Source organism: Sesamum indicum, linkage group LG13 (genome assembly GCF_000512975.1).
Source record: "Sesamum indicum cultivar Zhongzhi No. 13 linkage group LG13, S_indicum_v1.0, whole genome shotgun sequence".
Taxonomy (NCBI): domain Eukaryota; kingdom Viridiplantae; phylum Streptophyta; class Magnoliopsida; order Lamiales; family Pedaliaceae; genus Sesamum; species Sesamum indicum.
In genome coordinates this window covers 2,949,846-2,973,371 of record NC_026157.1, presented here as the reverse complement: position 1 = coordinate 2,973,371, position 23,526 = coordinate 2,949,846, and the positions used below count along the sequence as shown (strand labels likewise).

At 34.4% G+C, this 23,526-nt stretch overlaps 4 protein-coding genes across 5 annotated transcripts in view; 3 read left to right on the top strand and 1 right to left on the bottom strand.

Annotated features, from left to right (window-relative positions):
- On the top strand, nt 701-5,286 carry LOC105176213 (probable beta-1,4-xylosyltransferase IRX14H). Its single transcript, XM_011098942.2, has 3 exons — nt 701-1,966; nt 2,096-2,662; nt 4,830-5,286. The coding sequence occupies exons 1-3, from the start codon at nt 1,284-1,286 to the stop codon at nt 5,062-5,064; spliced, it is 1,485 nt and encodes a 494-aa protein (XP_011097244.1). The 5' UTR covers nt 701-1,283; the 3' UTR covers nt 5,065-5,286.
- Nucleotides 8,506-10,258, top strand: LOC105176212 (cysteine proteinase COT44). Its single transcript, XM_011098941.2, has 4 exons — nt 8,506-9,049; nt 9,201-9,436; nt 9,535-9,672; nt 9,773-10,258. Exons 1-4 carry the CDS (start codon nt 8,575-8,577, stop codon nt 10,037-10,039), a joined length of 1,116 nt encoding a protein of 371 aa, XP_011097243.1. The 5' UTR covers nt 8,506-8,574; the 3' UTR covers nt 10,040-10,258.
- On the bottom strand, nt 11,993-14,736 carry LOC105176210 (protein RER1A-like). 2 transcript variants are annotated; one of them, XM_020698703.1, is made up of 4 exons: nt 14,293-14,723; nt 12,867-13,047; nt 12,694-12,761; nt 11,993-12,408 (listed from the first exon to the last, which is right to left on the bottom strand). In XM_020698703.1, the coding sequence occupies exons 1-3, from the start codon at nt 14,688-14,690 to the stop codon at nt 12,708-12,710; spliced, it is 633 nt and encodes a 210-aa protein (XP_020554362.1). In that variant the 5' UTR covers nt 14,691-14,723; the 3' UTR covers nt 11,993-12,408; nt 12,694-12,707. The 2 variants fall into 2 exon arrangements, with proteins under 2 accessions (XP_020554362.1, XP_011097242.1); XM_011098940.2 differs by having other exon boundaries at nt 12,064-12,339; nt 14,293-14,736.
- The window catches only part of LOC105176209 (cyclin-D3-3), a gene marked incomplete in the record, with an annotated part of 1,935 nt that continues 1,656 nt past the window's right edge, over nt 23,248-23,526 (top strand). Inside the window, 1 exon segment of the mRNA XM_011098939.2 lies at nt 23,248-23,526. Coding sequence (XP_011097241.1) covers nt 23,487-23,526 — 40 coding nt within the window.

The window sequence follows — 23,526 nt, the reverse complement described above, 5'->3', positions numbered from 1 at the left end:
TTTTTTTTATGTATATATAATGAATAATTTTTTTATATATTTTATATTATATTAAAAATATTATAAATAAAAATAAAATATATAAATCAATGCATTATATGAAACATAAAAAAAACTAATTTAATAAATTAATATAAAATTTAAAAAGTTAAATAAGTTAACTATTGTATCGATTAAAAGGCATTTTTGGATTCATAAAAAATTGATGCAACGGTGTCATTAACTGCCGTTTGTGAGCGTGAAAGGTCTTTTATTTTTATACTAGACGACGTCGTTCCTACGTACATATGATAAATAACCTTTCACGCTTTAAAATATATTATAAATGAGAGTAAAATATTTAAATCAATACACTGTATTAATAAAAAGAAAGAAAAAAATAATAATAATCACAATAATGTAACTTTTGAAATGTTGAATAAGTTAGTTATTTTATCATGAATGACATTCTTAATTTTACAAAAAATTAGTATGGTGGTATCATTAACCGTCGTTTGTGAGTGTGGAGGGACATTTTTTTATGTCAGTGTATAGACAATATATATAGAGTATATATATATTGTTGTTAACACAAATTGATGAATATCTTTATAATATATAGAGGTTATTCATACATTGTCCAAGTTACCCTTGACTAATCAAGTAAGCTTCAGCCAGAAATAGCTAAGCTTAAGATTGATAAACTTGATGATCTTACAAGCAAACTGAGGAAAGCATCAAATCCCAGCGTAGTAAGTTCTCATGTGCTTTCCAAATCTGACGTCTCAACTCATCTGATCATTGACCATTAACCTAAATTCAATGAAAACAAAGGTCATCATCATTACCCACTTACCTTAATCCAACCTCATTAACCAGTGTTTATTACACTATTAGTCCTAAGCCCACTTTCAAGAATCCCAAAACTGCCCTCCCGTCTCAACCTCACTCACCCTAGATCTTCTTCTTCAATCTTCCTTCCATGTCCGGAAAATGAAATCCGGAGTTTCCATTTTGAGAACCGATTTGTTTCGGGCTATTATTGAATTGTAGGAAAAAGAAGAAGCAGATGAAATGGAAATGGGAGCTGGCAGTATGCTTGCTATAACTGTTGAATCGTAAAGTTGAAGAAATCTTGTCAATTAAACTCGCCTTCGCCCCACCCACTCCCCCACTTCAACCGATTGTGCCCCGTTTCTTTGAACCCACTCCATTTTCATCGACCGTTTTCTCTGTCTGAGCTGCATTTGGTAGTTAGTAGCAGTTGTTGGGTTGTTGGCGGAGGAGGAAGGGGAAAGCCCAGAATGAAGCAGCTAACGGCGTTGCAGCAGCAGGGCCGCCGGAGCAACAGCTTCCGGGGTGCGTCGTCACCGCTAGATGCGGGCGTTGACGACTCTATAAGGTCGCCGACGACGATTTTTTGGCTGGTTCTTCACGGGCTCTGCTGCTTAATTAGCTTAGTCCTCGGATTCCGATTTTCGCGTATCGTGTTCTTCCTTCTCTTTTCTACTGCTTCCTCCCCTTCTACCACCACTATATCCGGCGCCACGTCGCCGCCGGAAAGGAATATCTCGGGCGTTGGCGGTGGGAGTAGAGTGGTGGTGGGGAGGCACGGAATACTGATAAGGCCGTGGCCCCATCCGGATCCGGCGGAGGTGATGAAGGCGCATAAGATAATCGAGAGGGTTCAGTTAGAGCAGAGGTCTCAGTACGGGGTTAAGGGCCCTAGAACTCTGATCGCAGTCACGCCAACTTATGTACGGACTTTTCAGACCCTGCATCTCACAGGCCTGATGCATTCTCTGATGAATGTGCCCTATGATGTTATTTGGGTTGTTGTGGAAGCTGGCGGCCACACCAATGAAACAGCATCACTCATCTCGAAATCAGGATTGAGAACCATCCACATTGGATTTGATACGAAAATGCCAGTTTTGTGGGAGGATCGGCATAAGTTGGAATCGAAGATGAGGCTCCATGCTTTAAGGTATCTTGATGTTGATCGCATCTACTTATCTTTAAACTTCTTGAAATTTGCATTGGTTGTAAAGTAAGTGCTTACTGTAATGGTTAGCAGTGTGGAATGTTTACATTTTGAGGTGTTTGAAATGCGCAGAGTAGTTAGAGAGAAGAGGTTAGATGGAATTGTGATGTTTGCGGATGATAGTAACATGCATGCTTTGGAGTTGTTTGATGAGATCCAGAAAGTGAAATGGGTAGGTGCGGTTTCAGTTGGGATTCTTGCGCACTCTGGAGGTTCTGAAGAAGGAGAATTACCGGTGATTCAGAGAGATGATAGTAAAAAAGATGACAAAGATCCACAACTGCCGGTCCAAGGTCCGGCTTGTAATTCCTCAAACCATTTGGTGGGATGGCACACTTTTGATTCATTGCTATTCCTGGAGAAGAGTGCAAGATATATTGGTGATAGGGCAGTCGTGCTGCCAAGGAAGCTGGAGTGGGCTGGGTTTGTATTGAATTCCAGGTTGGTGTGGGAAGATGCAGACAAGCCGGGTTGGGTTAAGGAATTTGAAGAGGTTGGTAGGGATGGAGAGGATGTAGAAAGCCCGTTGTCCTTTCTGAATGATGCTTCAGTAGTGGAGCCTCTTGGTAGCTGTGGGCGCAAAGTTATGCTGTGGTGGCTGCGTGTTGAGGCAAGGGCAGACAGCAAATTCCCTGCCAGGTTAGTTTTCTACTATTTACATCCAGAATCTGCAGGTTTCATGGTTTCTTTATAACTTTAAAGTTTTCACCATATATTTGATGTGTCTATCTATAATCCTTCCCTTGTTTGCTAAGTTTGCGATTATATTTGATAGAATTTACAATGTTGGTTTCATATCTGGAATTCCTTCATCTAAATTCTGAATTGGAGGGATGATCTACACTGAATTAGTGAGGTTGTTCTAATATTTTTTCCGTTCATGTGTATGTGATGCAATGAAGGTTTGCAGATGTTAAGCTGATCAAGCATCTCTTTGATTACGAATTACCTCTAGTGAATGACCAAAATATGGGGGTGGGGGGGAAGGGGGGGTTCAGATCCTGAAATCTAGGAAATAAAATTTCCAGATGACTCTACTAGTAATATTGTAAGTTATGTAGGTACACCATTTGAACCTTTCAATGGAGCTAACTGCAAGGTGGTCGGCTTTCGCTATACTTGTCATTTGCAGTTAGGATGGCAAAACTCCTTAGTTTGTGCTCATATCAATAATAGGACAAGAAAACCCAACCGAAATTGGACTCAGGTACAGGTTTTGGTGGAGATACTGATCTAAGGGAAGTTGAGATGACAGCAAGCATAGATCCGACGTTGTGACTTTTAGCCACATTCACGGATGTTTGGTAACAGTAGGATCCAGTATTGAAATGCTCATTCATGTTACATTTTTAGAATAGCTATGACTTTCAAAAGAAGGTAATTAACAACCGAGGTACGCAATACTCCATGCTCTTAGATAGTTCATGATGTCCACATGAAGATTGATATTTGGTACGTGAATAGTGTTGACTTTGACTGCTATACATCTTTTGGTTGGACATGATTGTCACGAGGACGATGGCACCAAAGTAACATAGCTCGATACTGATTATTGACCCATTCTCAGAGCAGTTTTACAAACTTTTAAGCAACTTTAGGGTCATAGCTAAATTAATTTTTGAGCTTTATAAAGCCAAATCTGTCTAGCAAAGTCCATCTGTATGTTGCCTTTCAAGGTATTAATCAATATGTACTACGAACATACAGTTCCTTAGAACATGACACAATTGTAAACTGCTCCAACCTGAAAATCTCTATTTAGTTACATGTAATTAACTCTATTTAAAGACTTCAGGAATCAAGAATTATTGTATATTACATGCCCAGGCCTCTAAAGTGCACTAATGAGAAACTGATTTCTTCCTCCCCTGCCACAAGATAAAATCTTCCACTGCCTGATCTCTCTTGCCCGTTGGACCAGTCAATTTTGGCATTCCCGAATATATGTTAATCGTTTGTTGAAATATGATTTCTGTCAGTCGCTTAATCCACAACCAGGACCATCTTACCATATGGTTGAGTTTTAGCTTACCATCTTCCTGAATTTATAACATATTCCCCTAATATGGTTGCCTAATTCTTCCTTCAGAGTTTACAAATCCTGTTCATCTTTCAACTGTATGCTATATTTTAGGAACTTCTGTATTTTTATTTTTCCTTCAGTGGTATATGTGGCGATATTGCTCCATATACACGTGCAACCTCCCCCAACAAAAAGAAAAAACGAAGAGAGCAAAAAGGAAAAAGAACTAGCAACTCTTTGCTTGCTTTTGAGATGGCTTTCACTTGTCAATTTCCTCAACAGCTAATATAAATTGGACTGGAAGACCGTTGAGATCTCTAACGAAATAGCGGAAGAAAGTAGCAAATGCACGTTAGTTTGTTCCCGTGCATGTAGCAGTTTTAAATATATGTTCTAAAAATTAATAGCTGTCCGAACTTTAGAATATTTGTTGTATACTATTCTGTCCATGTTGTACTGGTGCATGCCACTTAAATCAGTTGTTTCAATGTACTAATTTTGTGATTTGGAGGATATTTATTCTTTAGATAAACTTATTTAAAATATCTTTTAAGCTTATAAGATGTTGAATTTTTTTTAAGAAAAGGTTTTGAAATGTTTGGATAAAATAGGATAATGGGTTAATAAGATTTTAATATGAATATTTTGTGATTAAAATATAAATAAAAACGAAGGAGTTTTGTCAAGGTTCTAAAAATAAGTTTTATAAATTCATCGAGATACCTTCTCATTTGCAGTGTGAACTGCTTCTTAATATTCAAGTATTTATGTCTTCTCATGCAGATGGATAATCGACCCTCCTCTAGAGATTACGGTCCCCGCAAAACGCACCCCATGGCCTGATGCTCCTCCCGAACTCCCATCTTCTGTCGAAAAGGTGATCAGCATCCAGGAGACTACCGACAAACGCGCATCAAAAAGCGGGTCGAGAAGAAAACGCAGCTCCCGAAGCAAGAGGAAGCACACAGCAAAAGTGATAGATGAGCATGTCTCCACAAGGCATTCTGCAGATAACTAGTGAACTTGAGATATTATACCACTCTGTGAATTCGTGACTATTAGCAAACCTTCGACATCAGTACATGAAGACGGGGACGAGTAAGATCTTGTTCGGTGAATACAGGAAGGCATCATGTGTTACATATACGATAGCCAGTCGAGTCGATACATACATCTCGATTTTTGTTTCCAGCTAATTTTCATGTTCAATTCCTGTGAAAGTATTGCTTTTCTTATTCAATTTCTTCATTTTTGGTGATCAGCATTCTGGCGGTTGGCAGAACATGTATCATTCTTACATTCCAGCTCCCAAGTTTTTATATACATAAATTCTTGAAATAGAAATCATACATCTGTTTTCAGTTGTTGGCCATCAATAATGGTACTATAATACTGTCGACTGCACGGGAGAGAGACTTTTCTGCCATTGGATTGGCCAATTGACTGATGTTAATGTGGAGAAAACAGGCTTCTATACTGCAGAAAATTCAGGGCCAGTTTTGCTCAGGGAGATCTCGTGCTTTCTGAGCATTGATCCAGAAATATTTAACTTACCAAAAACAGATTCAGAAATATTTAAATTACCAAGAAGAAGAGATTCAGAAATATTTATTAGTCTGAGGGAAAAAATTGTGCAATCAGACATACAATTTGAACTTGTTTTGCTTTGTAAAATGATTGGTTGTATTTCATATCCAGAATTATTTTTGCTGCATATGTTATTTATTAAAATACGAGTTAGTTTCTTATGAATATCGAGAAACGAATATAGTAAAAATATAGTTAAATAAAGTGAATTTCAACTGGCTAAAAAATAAAGATAAGTCATATGTGGCTTAAATCCAGATAAGAAATTTCATTTTACTCATACATACATAAAAATATTAATTCAATATCAGTACCAATGTTCAAATATTCAATTCAGTTAATTCTTAACATTCGCATATCAAAACGATATTAATAATAAAATTTTAATACCAATACTTATTTACCTGATTATATATAATGTTCCAGAAATTTACTTGAATAGCATCACGTAACATAAGCAAGCAAGAGGTAGATTTCAGATACATCCTTTGAGAAACAATGAGTTAATTCCATCCAATTTTTTATGATTATAGTCTAAAATATTATTATAAAATTTTAAATTATAATTATATATATTTTAAAATTTGATAAAATATATTTGTATAAATTAATATGTTTTTATAAATTATTTATTTGCACGTTCAAATAATTATATCGAATTTTATGAAAGAAAATCGTAATATAACAAAAAAAAATGATTGGGAAGAAGATGAGGCGGCAGCAACTTTCGGTGGTCATAAATATCATCATGACACCAATTCCAATTCATTATCCAAACTGAGAAGGCGGTGGCACTTACATCTATGCAATGCAAAAGACCAGAGGCGGAGGAGCTTCTTCCCGAGATGGAGGAGGAAGACAGACATCATAAAATTCCACAAGCAAATCCTACGTGTCCAATTGTTATTTGTCCGTGATGGGGCTCCATAAATGTTGCCTCCTAGATTGTGGGCAGACCAACTGCATCCATGGGTCAGAGAAACGGATATCATATAAGTTCGTTTGGGCGGTTTGGGGTCTTACATACATATACTTTTTCTGGAAACATGAGTCCAACTACGAAATCAGCCCCAAAACAAGTCCAGGTTCTTTCTTAGTTATGGGGGAATACTGCTTTCCTTTTCTGGTAGGCATGGGGATGTCAAAATATCAACCCATTTCAATTATATTATATTATATTAATATCAAAATAATATGATTCATACTGCCATACTGTGTGATATTTATGTGTCTGCTGATATAAAAAAATATTTATTAGCTACATTTTTATAATAAAATTTTGTTTTCGCGAATTCAAGTGTGTAAACAAGAATTACCCGACCAAAAAAAACATGGGCGTTATTATAAATTTCAGTTAAAAGAATTACAAGTTTTTTTAAGGTGATTATTGTTTTCTAATTCTTCTGTTCGAACTATGATCAAAGAGGGTTGATAACTTGTTTTTGTAGGTGAAAGTGAAATCTCCTTTAGACTTGTAGTAAAAGATCACGAGTTAATTATCTTGAAATATAGTATCAAGATTTAGAGAATTTAATGTCAAGAAAGACGTGGAATCTTTACAGTTGCAAAACTTTGCTATGGAGAGTTTTGGAGTTGTTTTTTAACTTGAGTAGTTTGAATTTGTCGTGTGTAGTAGTTTATGGTGGAGGGTCCTTGAGTAGTCCCCTTAATATTTGGATTTTGAATTATAATATTTGGTGTAAGGGCAAGCATGAAAAATCAAAGTTTGACATACATTTTTTAATAAAAAATTAATTTAATTCTATCAGGATGTTTTCAGTATGATAATCTGATTTAATTTACTTTTTTTATTATTAAAAAAAGAAAAATTATAAAAGATAATATTTTTAATACCTATTACATATTTATATCAAGTCATGGACACTGGAATAATTACATGTTATAAAATATTACAAAAAATACAAATATTAAAAATGTCAGTTCGTTCCACAATTGCGTCTGTTGCGGTGAAGTCTAGGTCTTCTTATTTCCTCACCCACATTTTGTATTGGCTCATTGATGTTGCAGAACTGGACTCTATATTATGATATGATGGTTTACAGAAATGCGTATTCTAAATCTTTTAAACTTTTGCAGTCGGACGATTATTTGGATGTCTCGCAATTTGAGTTAGTTCACGACATTACTATTCGTATTTCTACACGTCCTGGTCGAAACAAAACATCACTTATTCAGAATGAGATGGATTGACCGCAAACATGTGAAAGGTAATAAAACAAAGAGGAGATTCTTTAAGAAGATCAAATATGGCAGTGCATGGTTGTTCACAATATTTGTATTTTTATATTTGTACAAAAAATTCTATACTATTATTAAACATTATGATTTACTTAATTTACTATTTAGGTTTGTAATTGTATTTTTTATTAATATTATTAAATATATATTTTTTAAAAAAAAATCCAAATCGCGGAGTAGATCCACAACTCGAGATCGTAAGCCGCGGAGTAGGTCCACGACTCGAGGTCGTGGATAGCACACACAAGGTTGAGTCGTGGATACTACCCACGACTCGACCATTATTTTTTAAAAAATATATTTTCCCTCCCTCCACATTTCGACACAAATATATGAATATGTTTAAAAAAAATGTTATTTTTATATTTTTTTATAATAAAAAATAATTAAGCCAGGATAATTTAGCTCGTCCCTCATTTTATTTGTTATTAATTTATTAAGTCATTATTCCAACCTCTGAGTAAATATGGCCTGACGATATTAAAAATAAAAATATATATTAATTTAATTTATTCATTAAAATTTGGAAAAGGGGAGTACATGACTAATGCATATGGACTCGAAGTTCCAATGCCCACTTCATCATCCCATCCACGCCTATATAAACCCCGTGGCATCTAACACTTCTTCATCCCTAAGCAACACTAATTAACACTACTATTTTCTCTCTCCTCACTCAGCCATGCCTGCGTTCATCGCCGCCCTTCTCATCATCAGCTCCGCCGTCGTCTCAGCACACGCAACGGACTTCTCCATCCTAGATTACAACAATAAACACGCAGCATCAAACCCGCGGAGCGAAGAACAAGTGAAGGGGCTCTATGAGCGGTGGCTGGCAAAGCATGGAAAAGCGTACAATGGAATTGGAGAGAAGGACCGGAGGTTTCAGATTTTTAAGGACAACCTCAAGTTTGTTGATGAACACAATTCGGGGAACCGGACGTATAAGGTGGGCCTGAACCGGTTTGCTGACCTGACTAATGAGGAGTTCAGGTCAGTGTATTTGGGTACGAGGACCGATGCTAAGCGCCGGTTTGTCAAGTCCAAGAATGCCAGCCGGAGGTACGCTTTCCGGGCCGGCGACGATGAGTTGCCGGAATCTGTTGATTGGAGGGAAAGGGGCGCTGTTGCTCCGATCAAGAATCAGGGGACTTGTGGTGAGTTAATAATAATACAAGTATCTCAATATTGAGTGTGATGACAACTTTTCGATGGTTTTTGATTGAGGAAAGCAACATAAAAAAGATTTGTATATTGAGAAGTATAAAAATTTGGTCCCCTAATTTTCCTCTCCTGTGTATGAATCAGGAAGCTGCTGGGCTTTCTCAACAGTTGCTGCTGTTGAAGGCATAAATCAGATTGTTACAGGGGAGATGATCACTCTATCCGAGCAAGAACTCGTCGACTGTGACAAAACCGAAAATGCTGGCTGCAATGGTGGCCTCATGGACTACGCCTTCCAGTTCATCATCTCCAACGGTGGCATGGACACTGAAGCCGATTATCCTTACAGGGGACTCGATGGAAGATGTGATCCCACTCGGGTTCGTATAGTTATAAGCAAAGCTTTAAACTCCAATTCCTTAATCTAAAGACAAACCTAATCGTTTGAGTTGATTGTCTTTTCATCGTGTCATTGCAGAAGAACGCAAAGGTCGTAAGTATAGACGGTTTTGAGGACGTGCCTCACGACGAAAGAGCCTTGCAGAAGGCCGTTGCTCATCAGCCGGTTAGCGTTGCTATAGAAGCATCAGGGAGAGCCCTCCAGCTCTATTCATCGGTAACTATAACCTGTTTGTTGCATAGTGAACTGAATTCTAGTATATGTCTAAGTCTAAGCAATATGAGACGGAACTTATTTGGTGGTTTTATCTCATCAGGGTGTGTTCACCGGTGAATGTGGGAGTCAACTAGACCATGGAGTGGTGGCCGTCGGATATGGCACGGAAGGTGGAGTGGACTACTGGATTGTGAGGAACTCTTGGGGGACTGAGTGGGGTGAAGATGGCTACTTGAGACTGGAAAGGAACGTCGTCGGTAATCCATCTGGTAAGTGTGGGATTGTGATGGAGGCCTCTTATCCCACCAAGAATAGTGAAAACCCGGCAAAGTCAATCCCAGACTCCGGTTATTATGCAGCTGAGTGAAACAGGGAGCATTTAGTTATTGTTTCACGAGTTGCAAGATTCAGTTCAGGAGCAGTAGTTTTTATTTGTTTCTGCTGGTCAGTCGATGGATTCTGTTTTATTGATGATGATGATGATGATTAATGTTTGTACATATATTCCAAGTTTCACGTGCTGCTCTTGGAAGCTACCAGTTTGATTTGAATGCATTTGTTAAGCATTTCTTTCACTTTTAATCCATTCGGATGCTGCTGATGTTGTTGATATTCTGGCAAAAGAATCTTGTATCTGTGTGGTTTGTCTGCAGAACTTGGGGATTAACCTCTTTTGGACCATATATTTATGAGAAACATGAATGCCTAGGTAGTAGAGATCTGGTCTTCCTTCACGCAAATGAACGTTTCTAGTGTTCTCACTTCTCACCGGTTCTACCAATCCAAGTAATAATTTTGCCAACTTCTACATGCTAACAGTGCTCAAGGTCCAATGTAAGACTTAGCAAGAATTTTGTCTTTAAACGAGCCAAATAAATCACATAATTATCACAATTAGTCCGCATCAAGGCTTTCCCGGGAATGAGTTTCGGACAAATGAACTTCACCAAGTATAAAGTTCATGAAATCGAATTCCATTATTTGAGGAAAGATATAAGTTGGTAGAACCCTTGATAAAGGAAAGAAATGTAGATATTGTGTATGAATCACGTCCATATTTTGTCAATTATTTGTATCCGCAGAATCAATTAGGAAAACAAGTAGAGATATATAAGAACAATAAGGGAATTTTGGTTTACACCAGTACCATAATATGAAATTGGAGAGGAAGATCAAGAATTACAGATTGATAGAAAAATAAGGATATGGGCAAACATGTCGGAAACAAAAATATCTATTCTAATTCTATCATCAGTTATGGGTCAAATTTAAGAAAAACTCTAGACCATGTTTATTATCCTGAATTCTTTGTTGTGTTTTCTGAGTGATGAGGAGAAAAGAAAATGTCATTTTGGAACTTCATCCACAATTTGATTGTGTAGGTGGAGATTTGATATTTCTGAATCCTTATCTAAGGAAATACAAAAGAAATCCTTTCATTAGAGGACGGATTGGTATGAGTCGAGTACTGAACTTTGATATATTCCAAAATAATACATTTTTGTTATCACGAGACATTGACAATCACTTATCATTTAAATTGAACTAAAATTTGGAATATGTACACTTGACGATATAAATCATTTGAAAAAATTAAGGCCATTCGTTTTCTAGTGGATCTTATACAAGATCAATTTGAATTGTATCTGATTTGTTTAGAAAATGGCGTTCCAAGAACTATATGTGAGCAACTCGGCATAAATTGATACCAACTCCTAAAAATTGGGTACATTTGACTCGATTAACAATCACTCAGAAACTTTTCTCTTCTTTTCTTCCTTTCTCCCCTTTTTTTTCTTTTTTTGGTTACAGCGCTTATCTCAAGCTTTACATCGAACTAATACATAGACACAAATAGTTCATGGGTTGAACTATTTGTCTGGAAGACTATCAGGTTGCATCGAACTAATCCCAGTCACTAACTTGTATTTGGCCATTTGACACATAAGAAAATCAATATTGGACTTATAGGATCCTAGCATGAATTGCTACGACGGATCATTTAGGTCTCTAGAAAGCCCATTTTATGAAATTTTGAAGAGATCGATAGGGTTATGATTGCTTATTTAACACCAAGTAGAGATTAATAGTATCTGTTAGTAGCAGGAAATTTTTTGGCGTTGAATTACGATATTCGGGAAGAGAGGTTTCAACTCGATACCATCAAGAATTCCCAACTATTGAATGGGAAGGGATTCAACTTGGTAGTATTTTCCCCTTTCAATATTTTTCTATTAGAGCTTCGATGGGAATAGAGCTTTTAATAAGTTATTAGTGAGTTCTAACATCAAGCGTCTATATTTGAGCAGACGTTAGACAGTAAACATAGATTTCATAAGTTGAATTTTCAGAACATAAGGCTGATGCTAGCTGTGTTTGTTACCAGCTTCAGTTTAACATCGTCATACGGGTTAAATGATTTAAAGTGTATGAGCCGCGACAATGCTTGGACTTGGAACAAAGATATATGGGTAATTTCTAAGTCTGGGTGTCATTGAAATACCTACTTCTCCGGACAACAGCAATAGTATGATATGAAAATGAAAACTTTACACATCCCATAATTATACAAACCCAACACTTTAGCCGGTATCTAATGTTCTTTGGTTCAAGTCATCCACAGGCCGCCATAAATGTTCTTCGTTCAGCACAAAGGATACTCTATATCTGAAGCCAAACAAAGAAGCTCCAAGCTCATAAGTTTTGCCGAAGCAGCCAAATGAAAGAATGACAAAGCTGAGGCAACAGAAGAGATTTAAAAGACTTAGCATATTTACTGTTAAAATTTGGATGGTAGGATTGGGTTTGGGGGAAGTATTTCCATCGATTCTATACTAAATAGATTTGAAATCGCTTACAAAACCACAAAATATAGTTCATAATGGAAGTTCAAGGATTTGAAAATTCTTTTACCATAGATTGTCGAAGCAAGTTTGATAGATTTGTTATTAATGATTTGAAATCCTTATGACCAAATCCATCGATCCAAATACAACTTCAAAGGAGAAGAGTTTTACTTACCCGTGAATTTCAGACTATGGGAGCAAGCTATCGCTCTCCTCAGAAGGTTCTCTCTTTCCATCATATCGCTGAAAAGGAATGGAGTACCATATTAATGTTGAGGGAAAGGATTCAAGTAATAGAGGAAAATGCAGGCAACAATAAGTGATCTATAAGGTGTATTCCAAATTTACCTGTTTCCCCAAGGAAAATGGAACGTATTTGTACTTGATCATATGCTGTATCTGCCTCCTCAGCGTCAGCATGCACAGCACAATCCAGTAGAAAAGGAGAATCGGCCAATAAACAGGTACATCAAATATGTTGAAGAATGTCAACACAAAGGCAATGCAGAAGGCTTTGGTGATTGAGTACCTTGATGCAAGACAGCAATGAAATTCCAATGAAGCGGCCATATAATATTAAAGGACCAAACTCTTGAAGTACATAAATTTAGCACTTGAGCTATGCATCAATGAAGGAATCTGGCCAATAATATGAGGACTAAAGCTCACTAAACCATAATTTTTGAGGTTTGGTGTATTGTTTAATACTATTCAAGTGAACATAATAACCGAGTTAAGGCAATCTGATCATTTGACTGAACTGTGCCATAACAACAAAACACACAAAATTAGTCGTAGATTATTCGTTGATGCTGCACCCTCAAAATCAAGAAGCAACTTGACCCACTTGATCCTTTTTAGATAAAGGCAACCCCACTTGCATACGACAGATCCACTCAAATATATATGCCCTGTTTTTTTCAGCATACCAATCATCATCTCATGTGATATAACATCTTGGCAAAATATTTAGAAGCCATTACAAGATTTTGTCCATTGGCCACATATAGTAGCTAAGTGCAAATAAAAAGAATTAGTCGGGTAATATCTGCTAAGTAAGTTGCAAATACTATCACGAGGTCAAATTTTTTATCAGAGTATTGCTTAAAATTGAAAAAATAAATTCAATCAAACAATACAAACAATCTTGAAATTCTACAGTTGTAAATGTTCCGTGGAGAAACACTAATTCTCCAATTACTAACTTAAAAGTCACAATCACAATCTTGAAATTCTACAGTTGTAAATTCTACTGTCCAATCTGTTAAGCAATTTGTAAAAGGCAGAGTGCACAAGACAACCAAAAATAATTAATCAATTCAGCCTCCACCAAACCTTATAATGTATTCATCTGGAAACTTTACTTCGCATTTTGACGATCCAAGGCCATCTATCTCAAAAGAAGATGAAGGTTGAGGGCAGGTTAGAATATAAAAGGATACTCTTCTTCTAGTCTTGCAATATTAACATGCAACAGCAACCACAAAGAGCCAATATTGCACAAAACCTCCCGTCAATAGTCATTTCGGATGGCAAAGAATCTCAAGTCAATTCATTTGAAATGTGAGCACTTATCTCAAACTATACTCTTACCTAAAAATAGTGGTAAAACCCCCCAAACTCCATGATTTTATGATACAGTACACTGTTCTTCTATGCATTCAAATTCAACCGGAGAGGATTACTCTTCGACATACATTAAGTGTTCGATTGATTTTAAGTAATGACGCCCTTAATCCCTAATTTCTGGTAACAATTAAAAAAACCAACGAACCAGAATTTAAACTCCGGGAGGCGGCGGACGAAGGGGCGGAACTCGTCGGATCTCCGAACAGGAAGTGTCGGGCTATCCGAGAATTCCGGGTCCACCTGCGGCGAGAGAAACCCTATGAGGAGGTTAAGTATGTAGATGCCGAGGGCGTATGATACAACGTAGAATCCCTGGACCATGTACACCCGAACCACATAGAAGAAGGCGATGCAGAGGAACGCGATCCACCGGTAGAGCAAGAAGGGCGTCGACTTGTCCAAGAGGTGCTGGAATCTCTGTGAAATTGCGAACGTCCACTGTGACACGGCGGCAGCGGAGGGGGCTGAGGATAGATCTTCCGCAGCTGTTTTGGCGGTGGGCACATCGGTAGGGGGGGCCGAACCGTTTGCTGTGGATTCCATTGTGATTACGGTGAAAGAGGGCGTTGGGTCAGTTCTTGTGTACTGAGTCGTAGCAGTGTTTAATAGCAGAAATCCGAGCTCCCATGGCATAAACATAATTACATTTGAGTCCTTAAGGTTTGGAATAATCTCATATTACCAACCAAAATTTCAAAAATTGCAAATTTGTCCCCAGGACTTTTTTGTTTGGGATAATTACATTTACCCCACCTCACCTATTATTTTTTCTACACAAACTACCGCTGCCTTTTTATAAATGACAGAAACCACCCATGGCAGCCATTAAAATAAAAAAATGCCCTTGTTGACCCACTCAAACATAAAATTAATTTTTCAATGACAAAAATACCTTCTGGAGTATTTCATAATTACCAAAAGGTAAAACGGTATTAAAGTAATATTTATAGGGATAAATAACATGACTCTTGATGTGCATAAAAATAAACTGGCCCCAAAGAGGCCCAAGCGACAAAAAAAAAGAAAAAAGAAATGAGAGGCCCATAACATCCTAGAAAACCCAAAAGGACCTGGCATACGGCTTTGGTGGGTGTTCCTCAAAGAACAAATTGGCAAAGAAAAGAGGCCAAGGACATCCTCCGACTCGGACCATGATCATAGCCATCCAAAACATTCAGCTTAAAAGGCCCACACACGTGGTAGTCCACTCTCCTACGTGGCACCTCATCAACTCAGGTATCAGTAACCCCCTTGGACCATATTAACCCTAGGAGGATCTCACTAGCAACTAGCACCCATTGCAGATGAGGGGTACCCCGACTGAAGAGGACTCCTACTAATGCACATCCTACTAGGGATAAGGATGATTTATCTTTTATCCCAAACCAACTTCCGCAATAATCTAAGGTGGGGGATAGACCCCCAATAGACAGGGACACCCCCTATAAATACAGATTTACTCCTCTATAAGGGGACACCTTCCTGAAACCTTTCTCACTATCTAAACATTCTATAAGCATTCTATAAGTACATTATCACGTGTTTTTTCACTTTTCACTGATTTATTCACCATATCTTGATTTCTTATCACATTTATTTACTTATTGATTTTGTTCAATCTTAAATCCAATACTAATTTGGGCGTTAGAGTGCTAACACCTTTTTTGCAGGTCCCCCCTTCAGAATTTACATTCAAATTGGTCCAAGCCTTGAACGATTGTTCAGATCCATTGGATTCATATGTTTTTTGAACGCATCATTGACGCTATTTGTGGGAACACAGAGTTAAAGACGTGAGTAACAATGAAAACGCCTAGTGACACATTGAACAAAGAGAAGGTCGTGGAGACAACTAGTAGCATCTAGGCTCTGAAGGTTGTGCTAGGACACCCCTGGTCCCCGCCAGTGGGCGATGATCCTAAGACCCCCTAGACCTGCGGAGCGCTGATTGAACCTCTGCGTCACAACACCTCCTCAAACATCTCGTTGTGGGAGTTCTCCCCAAGATTCTTAGGGACCATATAACAGATGATCACGGCGGCCATACAGGAACAAATGGCGATACTAGTCCTAGCCGGAGCAGTAACTCCATTAGACGTGGATGTCCCTAAGGGAAAAGGTGAAAGGGTATGCCCTACCCCTGCACCGCCGGTCGTAAGAGGCCAGGGACCCCCTCACAAGCTCAATAGGATGTCCTCCTCAGAGGTTCACACGTCTGGAATGCATGTAGAAAGGCCTCTAAGACATCCAGTACCAGATCGCGGGAGTGCCCTCGGAGGAGCAACAGGACATCCCCTTCAGCGAAGAAATCCTGGCAGACAAACTCCCAACTCAACTAAAGGAGCCCAACCTACTAGAGTACGACGGAACCATGGATCCGCAGGAGCACCTCTCCTACTTTGAGAATGTTGCCCTTTGATGAGGGTGCATTTTTATGTCAATTTCAATTGATATTTTGCTATCGATTTTATTCACCATATCTCGATTTTCAATCGCATTTATTTACTTTTTGGCTTTATCCAATACTGATTTGGACGTCGGAATGCTAACACCTTTTTTTGCAGTTCTACATTCAAGATTTATATTCGGTTCGGCCTAAATCTTGAACAATTGTCTAGATTCCTTGGACCCGTGTATATATTTTTATTATTTATACTAATTTTTAATTTGAATTTAAATTATTTTATTTATTTTTTAATTGAATCTCTATATAAAATTACACTTTTTAGTAATTAATATTAAATTATTTAATTAATATATTAATAAAATTAATTACTAAATTATAAATTTAAAATAAAAAATTTCTCACATTTTTAGAAATTTTTAAAATTATTTATCCTCTTTTTTATTTATAATTAAATTTTATTAATATTAATAAATTATAATTCAAAATAATTTATGCAGTTTATATAAGTTATATTAGAATTAGAAAATAAATAATTGATTTATTAAAAAAAATTAAATTATTAAATTATTATTTTTTAATTTATTCCTTCTTCCCAATCTTATCTACATGTCCCCCTCAACTCCTGCTTGTACCCTCGTTCCCACAGCTCCATTACGGCCTACGCCTTTCACCCTCCTCGGCCATCGTTGGCCATCAAAATATGTATGTATAAATATATACATTTAAATATGTCTAATTACATTTATGTATTTATAGTGTATAAACATATATACATATATGTATAATTTATTAATTTTAATAAAATTTAGTAATAAAAATTTAAAAAATTATTTTTTTTTAATTTTAAAAATTTAACATTATTTAAACAAGTGTGATAATTTTTTGATTTGAATTTATAAGCTAGTAACTAATTTTTATTAATATATTAATCAAATAATTTAATATTGTAATTGTTATAATGTGTAAAATTTATATACAGATTCAATTAAAAAAAGTTAATAAAATAATTTAAATTAAAATTAAAATTAGTAAAAATAATAAAAAAAATATACGAGTTCATATTATTCATTCCCATATTACTTCGACACCTCCTCTATTTTTTTTGGTAATTACAAAACACCCCTGAGGGCATTTCTATTATTAAAAATTAAATTAAAAACTTGGCCGAATCAACAAGAGCACTCTGGGATTGTCAAGATTTCCAGGGGTGGTGTCGATTCGATAATTTTTTAAAAGGCATAGATAGTTTATATAAAAGCACAATAACTAAAGGATGTAAATATAATTATTCCCTTTTGTTTTGCGTACGTAATTAGGTTCATGGCAACATAGTCAATGCCCAAATATGAGAGGAAAGTTAAAAGCGACCCAAGGAAATGTACTAAATTCAAGAGAAAAATGAATTTGGGACTATAATAAATGACATTAGAGCTAAAACTCTATCGATGGTTAGAAGTCGGATCGATCAAAGAGAAGCTCACGTCGTACAAACACGTGCATAAATTAAAACAGTTAGAAGCACCTAAAGCATCACTTTACGTGCTCATAATTTTTTGTTCAAAATTAATTTTTTTTCTAGAGTTTTGAAATATGAAATTAATTTTTCAAATACTTAAAAATTATTTTTTTTGAAGCCAAAAAAAAAAAGGAACGCTCTGAGGAAAATGTTAGAAACAGCCCCCTTAATATAAAATGTTATAATTAATTATTTGCTTTCATTACTAAGATTCTCAACAAATTAAAAGTTGATTTTTAACCTTACATAATTTGAATAAAAATTGAGCCATGAATGGTAGTACAAATATAATTAAGCACAACTTAGAATTGTTAGGTTTCAGTTTTGACAAATTCCAATCCTATAATATTTATGTTTGGTCGATGAGGCTTTCTTCCATTAGTCAAATCAAGATTATTTCTTCACTTTCATAATAATATTTTATTTTTTTGTTTTTATTTAGTTTAATGTTAAATTATTGATTTATTTATATTTTATATTTATATATATATAAAATACAATATTAAATTATTTTTTTATTAAAAAAATTTAAATACCTATGTTGAAGCCCTAAAGGAATGGTAATATTTTAATGGGCCCTTCCATAGGAATGACATCCAAGCTGTTCAATATATTGGGCCAATGAAATGTAATCCCAGATCTAGTTGTCTGGGCTTGTACTAAAATCAAGCATTACAACTTGGACGGTAAATTATTTGGATCGAGCCAAACATATTATTATTTAAATTTATTTGAATTATTATTGAATATTAAAAATTATTTTTTAATTTGTATCTAATTGTTGATCTAGTAGAGCTCAAATGAATGTTAATTGAATTAAACATGATGCAAGCCCGAGTAATTGAATCAAGTTCAAGTCGAGCTCACGAATTTATCAAACAAAAAAAAAAATTCAAGTTTGATTTGTTAAGTTTAACAAATCGAGTTCAGACGAAAGTATAACAAGTTCAGACGAAATTTTATCGATTGATTTTAATTTAACGTCGAGTAATTTAATTTATTTTTTTTCTAAAATTTCAATTAATAACATATGCGATATCACATGTATATATTTGAAATACCCATTCCGATCCATTCTTTAGATCATCAACAGGTCATAGACAAGTCATTGTCAGATCATCTCGATGTCGCTGAGGAGCTCGACTTAAATCATGTGTATTTCTATTATTATAATTATTTGTTATTTTTGTGTTTCGTTTTGAATATGCTTGTTTATTTGATTTATTAATGTATTTAAATTGTTTTTCAATCCGAATAAATTGAATAATTATTTATATATTTTTCGTTTAAAAACACACACATGAACGAAAACCTGCGGGCCAGCAGCAAAGCAAATGAAACGGTAGGCGTGAAGACCCATGTTTATAGTAATTACAGTAATCAGCTTTTGTGTACTTGAGTCTCTCTCTCTCTCTCCCCTCAAAAGCCCCAAACCCCCAAACATCTCTCGATTTCGCCTCAGAAGACCAAACCCCCATTTAAGACAAACCCTCACTCCAGCTAGTCAACGTTTAAACCCAGCTTCCACTCTCCACACATCATCGCGTCGACCTCACTCTCCACATCTGTCCGTCAATTCTTCCCATCGACGATCCTCTCGTACAAGTGAATAATACGAGCCTATGAGTCCCAATTTCGTATATTAGTAGTAGTAGGTATGATTGCAGCCGGGTGGTCGGGATACGTATCCGCTTCTTTTACTTGAGCAGTGTGTAAATCCCCTTCCCCTTCAAACTTATTGTGGTTTATTATTTCATAATTTTATATTATATAAATAAATTAACTTAATTAAATATATTATTTAATTATTGAAATATTAATATAATTTATATAATTATCGTTTTTTTCTCACAAAAAAGAATTTCCGTGGCCCTTCGAATTCACCGCAAGCAATTCAAGAAGGAATGTTTACCTATGTATAATATTAATTTATTGATTAATTAAAAAAATTATTATAGCATCGTAATTGACACATCATTTGTATAATGTTAATGACTGAAATTAAAGTATAATTATAAGTGATTAGTAAAAAAAGGAAGAAAAAATTATTCACGATTCGGACTCTTTCTGAAAATTTAAACTTAAATCGAGTTTGATTAAATTAAAAAAAATTATATAAATAATATACTACACTCGTAATGTAATTAGTGAATATTTTTAATTAGAACAATTACCCTAATTTGTGGCGGCTATAAATTATAGAAAAAGTTGGTCAGGAGTAAATTACTTATATCTATTCCCTTAAATCAATTTAATTTAAGTAGTCCAAAGCAGAAGTTGTAACACAAAACACTTTAGCTTAATTTTAATAATAATAAACTGATAAATGATTCTATTCGGCACTTGCAAACACCCTCTTAATATGACGCATCCGGATTTGATTCGAACAAAAAGTTTGTGTTAAGTTTCTTTCATTTCATGAAAAGTGAATATATGGTCAAGTAATTATAAAGGTAAATTGCAATGAGCTTTTTTTTTTAAATTTATTATAAAATATCTTTTCTTTTTATTATTTGAAAAATTAAGTCGTCTAACAAATATCATCTGTTGACAATCCATTACATATGGGTATTTGGCATACGATCGAATTTTATAAAAATATTTGTAATTTTTTATATAATAAATAATTATTTTATAATAATGATAAATTTTACTGCAGTCCATTGTAAGTTATTTTAATTATAAATTCATAAAACATAGTACTTTATAGAAGGCTGTGTGAAAACATGTCCTTTTTATTTGAACTGAAATGAGTATGTCAAGTGAGAACTTTTATTTCATATATATGTACTTTTTAGTTTTATGTGTCAACTGTCAATCTATTATTTATTTTAATATATTTTTTATATATATTATAATAATCAATAATTTGAAAATAATGATATTCCATCATTGTTGTTAGTACGATTATATGATTAATGAAACTATACACATTTATTTGAAATAATTTTGTCTTTATGTAGTTCATTATGCTATAATTTTTTTTTTAATTATAGCAGTCACCAAGTGGGTGTTGAGTGCATATTTATCAAAGAATTATTGGCAAAATATCATATTTTTATAGGGTCAATTACAATGGACTCTTATAAAGTTTGTCATAATTATAATTTTTTTTTATTTAATAAATTATAAATACTTTTTATAATTGATGATCGTCTAATAAATATCCATTCGTGAGAGATCACAATAAAAGAGTATTTGCTGGGACGATTGCTAATCCCAACAAAATATTTATATATTCATATAATAAGAAAATAATTACAATTATGATAAATTTCAAGAGAATTCGTTATAATTCACTCTATTCTATATAAATAAATATAGATATAAATAATTGACTAAAGGAACTAAGGCAACTATAATAATTAATTAGATTAAATTATGATAAGGGTGTTCATCAATATTATTGTATCGAATCGAATTTAAAATTTGGTATGTCAAATTGGCCTACTGAATACAAAATCAAATTTCTCGATTTGATTCAATAAATAATTGAAATTAAAAATATATATGTAAAAGTGTTAAAAATGAATTAAAATTTCCCAAATTATAAACTAAGTATTATATATATATATTGGATTAAGCTAAACGATAACCAAAATTGAAATCAAAATTATGAAAAAAAAACTTGTATAGAATATCAAATTGAACTTTGATTCGATATTCAGTACAAGTCAAAATTCCAATTTTAATACAGTTTGGTCAGTTTACCAAACTGTGTCGATTCCTAGCTATGAAATTTTAATGATAATTCACTTTCAATAATCACGATTGTGAAATAATAAATTTAATCTCCGTACTTATAGATTCGCAAATAAACTCATAATTTAGTAAGTAATTTTGAATCAATATAAATTAATTATAAACAAGATAATAAAAGAAATAAAGTATTATTGTTTTAAATAAATAGACAGACAATTACACACTGATTTAATCAATACTTATGACTTGTACCCTCTACAGATCTATATGTGCTCTAGTATATACAGCAAAGCATTATTATGTTCCCCCAATTTTTCCTGGGCGCCAAAAGTGCACTTCTAAATTTTCATTTTGAAAAAAGGGGTATGATGAGTTCTGTTGTAATTTATTTTAAAAATTATTTTTTATTATTAAAAAATATAAATTTTTTATTATTATTAACATTTGTTTAACAAATTTATCGTAATAGTAATATTGAATAAGGTATTTGGGAAAAATTATACCTTTGGTCCCATCAAATAGGTGTTGCAATTTTGACACATCACGGGCTCAAGACTTTTGGTCTTACTAAAACAAAAATTGTTGCACTTTTGATCCCAACCCCATTAAAACCATTAAATGAGAGATGACTTTTGAGAGGTCAAAAGTGGTTTTTTATAGTTTGAAAACTATTGGACTTTTTTGGAGGGAGTTATTATTCGATTTATCGCAATTTTCATACATCTCACGATAAAATGAAGTTTTTTTCCACTAAATTTTGCAAAAAATTAAGCTACATAGTTATAATAGATGAAAGAAATAATTTTGTAAAAAAATAAGCTCCACACTTATGATAGATAAAAAAATATTATTATGAACAAAATATTAAATTATGCAAATTTAGCCCTGTTTTTCCCCTTGCCAACTTTACATAATTTAATATTTCATTCATAATAAAAAGATTCTATCTATCATAATTGTGTAGTTTATGTTTTTGCAGAGACTTTTTTTTTATCTATTATAACTATGCAACATATTTTTTTGCAAAATTTAGTGGGAAAAATTGCCATTTTATAGTGAAATGCATGAACATTGAGACAAGTCGGAAATAATTTCGTCCAAAAAGCCTAGTAGTTTTAAAGTCATAAAAAACCACTTTTGACTTTTTAAAAGTGGTTTTCCATCCTCACTTAACCATTTAGGTGGGGTTGGGATCAAAATTGGACATTTTTTCTTTTTGTGGGATAAAAAAGTGTTGAGTTTGTAATGTATAAGACCAAAATTGTAACAGTACCTATCTAATGGATCTAAAGATATAATAAATAATAAAAAGTATTTATAATTATGATAAATATTAAAATTTTATTGTAATTAGAAAAAAAAAAGAAGGAAAAAGGGCAAATCGTCACAGAAAAAATAAAATGAAAAATAACAAAAATCAGGAAAAAAGGACAAGCGTGAAAGATCTCTGAGATAAAACCCCTCCTCTGCTTACTCCTTTGGGCTTCGAGTAGCTAATCCTCCGCCCCTCTCTCTCTCTCTCTCTCTCTCTCTCTCTCTCTCTTTCTCTCTTTCTCTCTCTCGCGTGCCAGAGAGATAAAAGGGGCAAAGGGAGGGGTGAAAACAAACGTAAGAAGATATGATACTGAGCCCAAGATTCAGTCCTTTGAGCTTCAGCTTCTTGTCTGGAAGATAATGAGCAGAGGCTTCAGTGTCTTCTTCTCAGAAGAAGAAGATGGTTTCACGTCTCCAAGAGCAAGACCTCCTTCTCCAGA

Excerpts from the sequence above, each read along its gene's own strand:
- LOC105176212 (XM_011098941.2), top strand. The coding sequence starts at position 8,575 with ATGCCTGCGTTCATCGCCGCCCTTCTCATCATCAGCTCCGCCGTCGTC. Across the intron at positions 9,050-9,200 it reads CAAGAATCAGGGGACTTGTG|GAAGCTGCTGGGCTTTCTCA; the intron begins GTGAGTTAATAA and ends TGTATGAATCAG. Across the intron at positions 9,437-9,534 it reads GAAGATGTGATCCCACTCGG|AAGAACGCAAAGGTCGTAAG; the intron begins GTTCGTATAGTT and ends GTGTCATTGCAG.
- LOC105176210 (XM_011098940.2), bottom strand. The coding sequence starts at position 14,690 with ATGGAATCCACAGCAAACGGTTCGGCCCCCCCTACCGATGTGCCCACC. Across the intron at positions 13,048-14,292 it reads CTCCCGGAGTTTAAATTCTG|GTACTCAATCACCAAAGCCT; the intron begins GTTCGTTGGTTT and ends TCTTGCATCAAG. Across the intron at positions 12,762-12,866 it reads CATTTTCCTTGGGGAAACAG|CGATATGATGGAAAGAGAGA; the intron begins GTAAATTTGGAA and ends ATTCCTTTTCAG.
- LOC105176213 (XM_011098942.2), top strand. The coding sequence starts at position 1,284 with ATGAAGCAGCTAACGGCGTTGCAGCAGCAGGGCCGCCGGAGCAACAGC. Across the intron at positions 1,967-2,095 it reads ATGAGGCTCCATGCTTTAAG|AGTAGTTAGAGAGAAGAGGT; the intron begins GTATCTTGATGT and ends TGAAATGCGCAG. Across the intron at positions 2,663-4,829 it reads GACAGCAAATTCCCTGCCAG|ATGGATAATCGACCCTCCTC; the intron begins GTTAGTTTTCTA and ends CTTCTCATGCAG.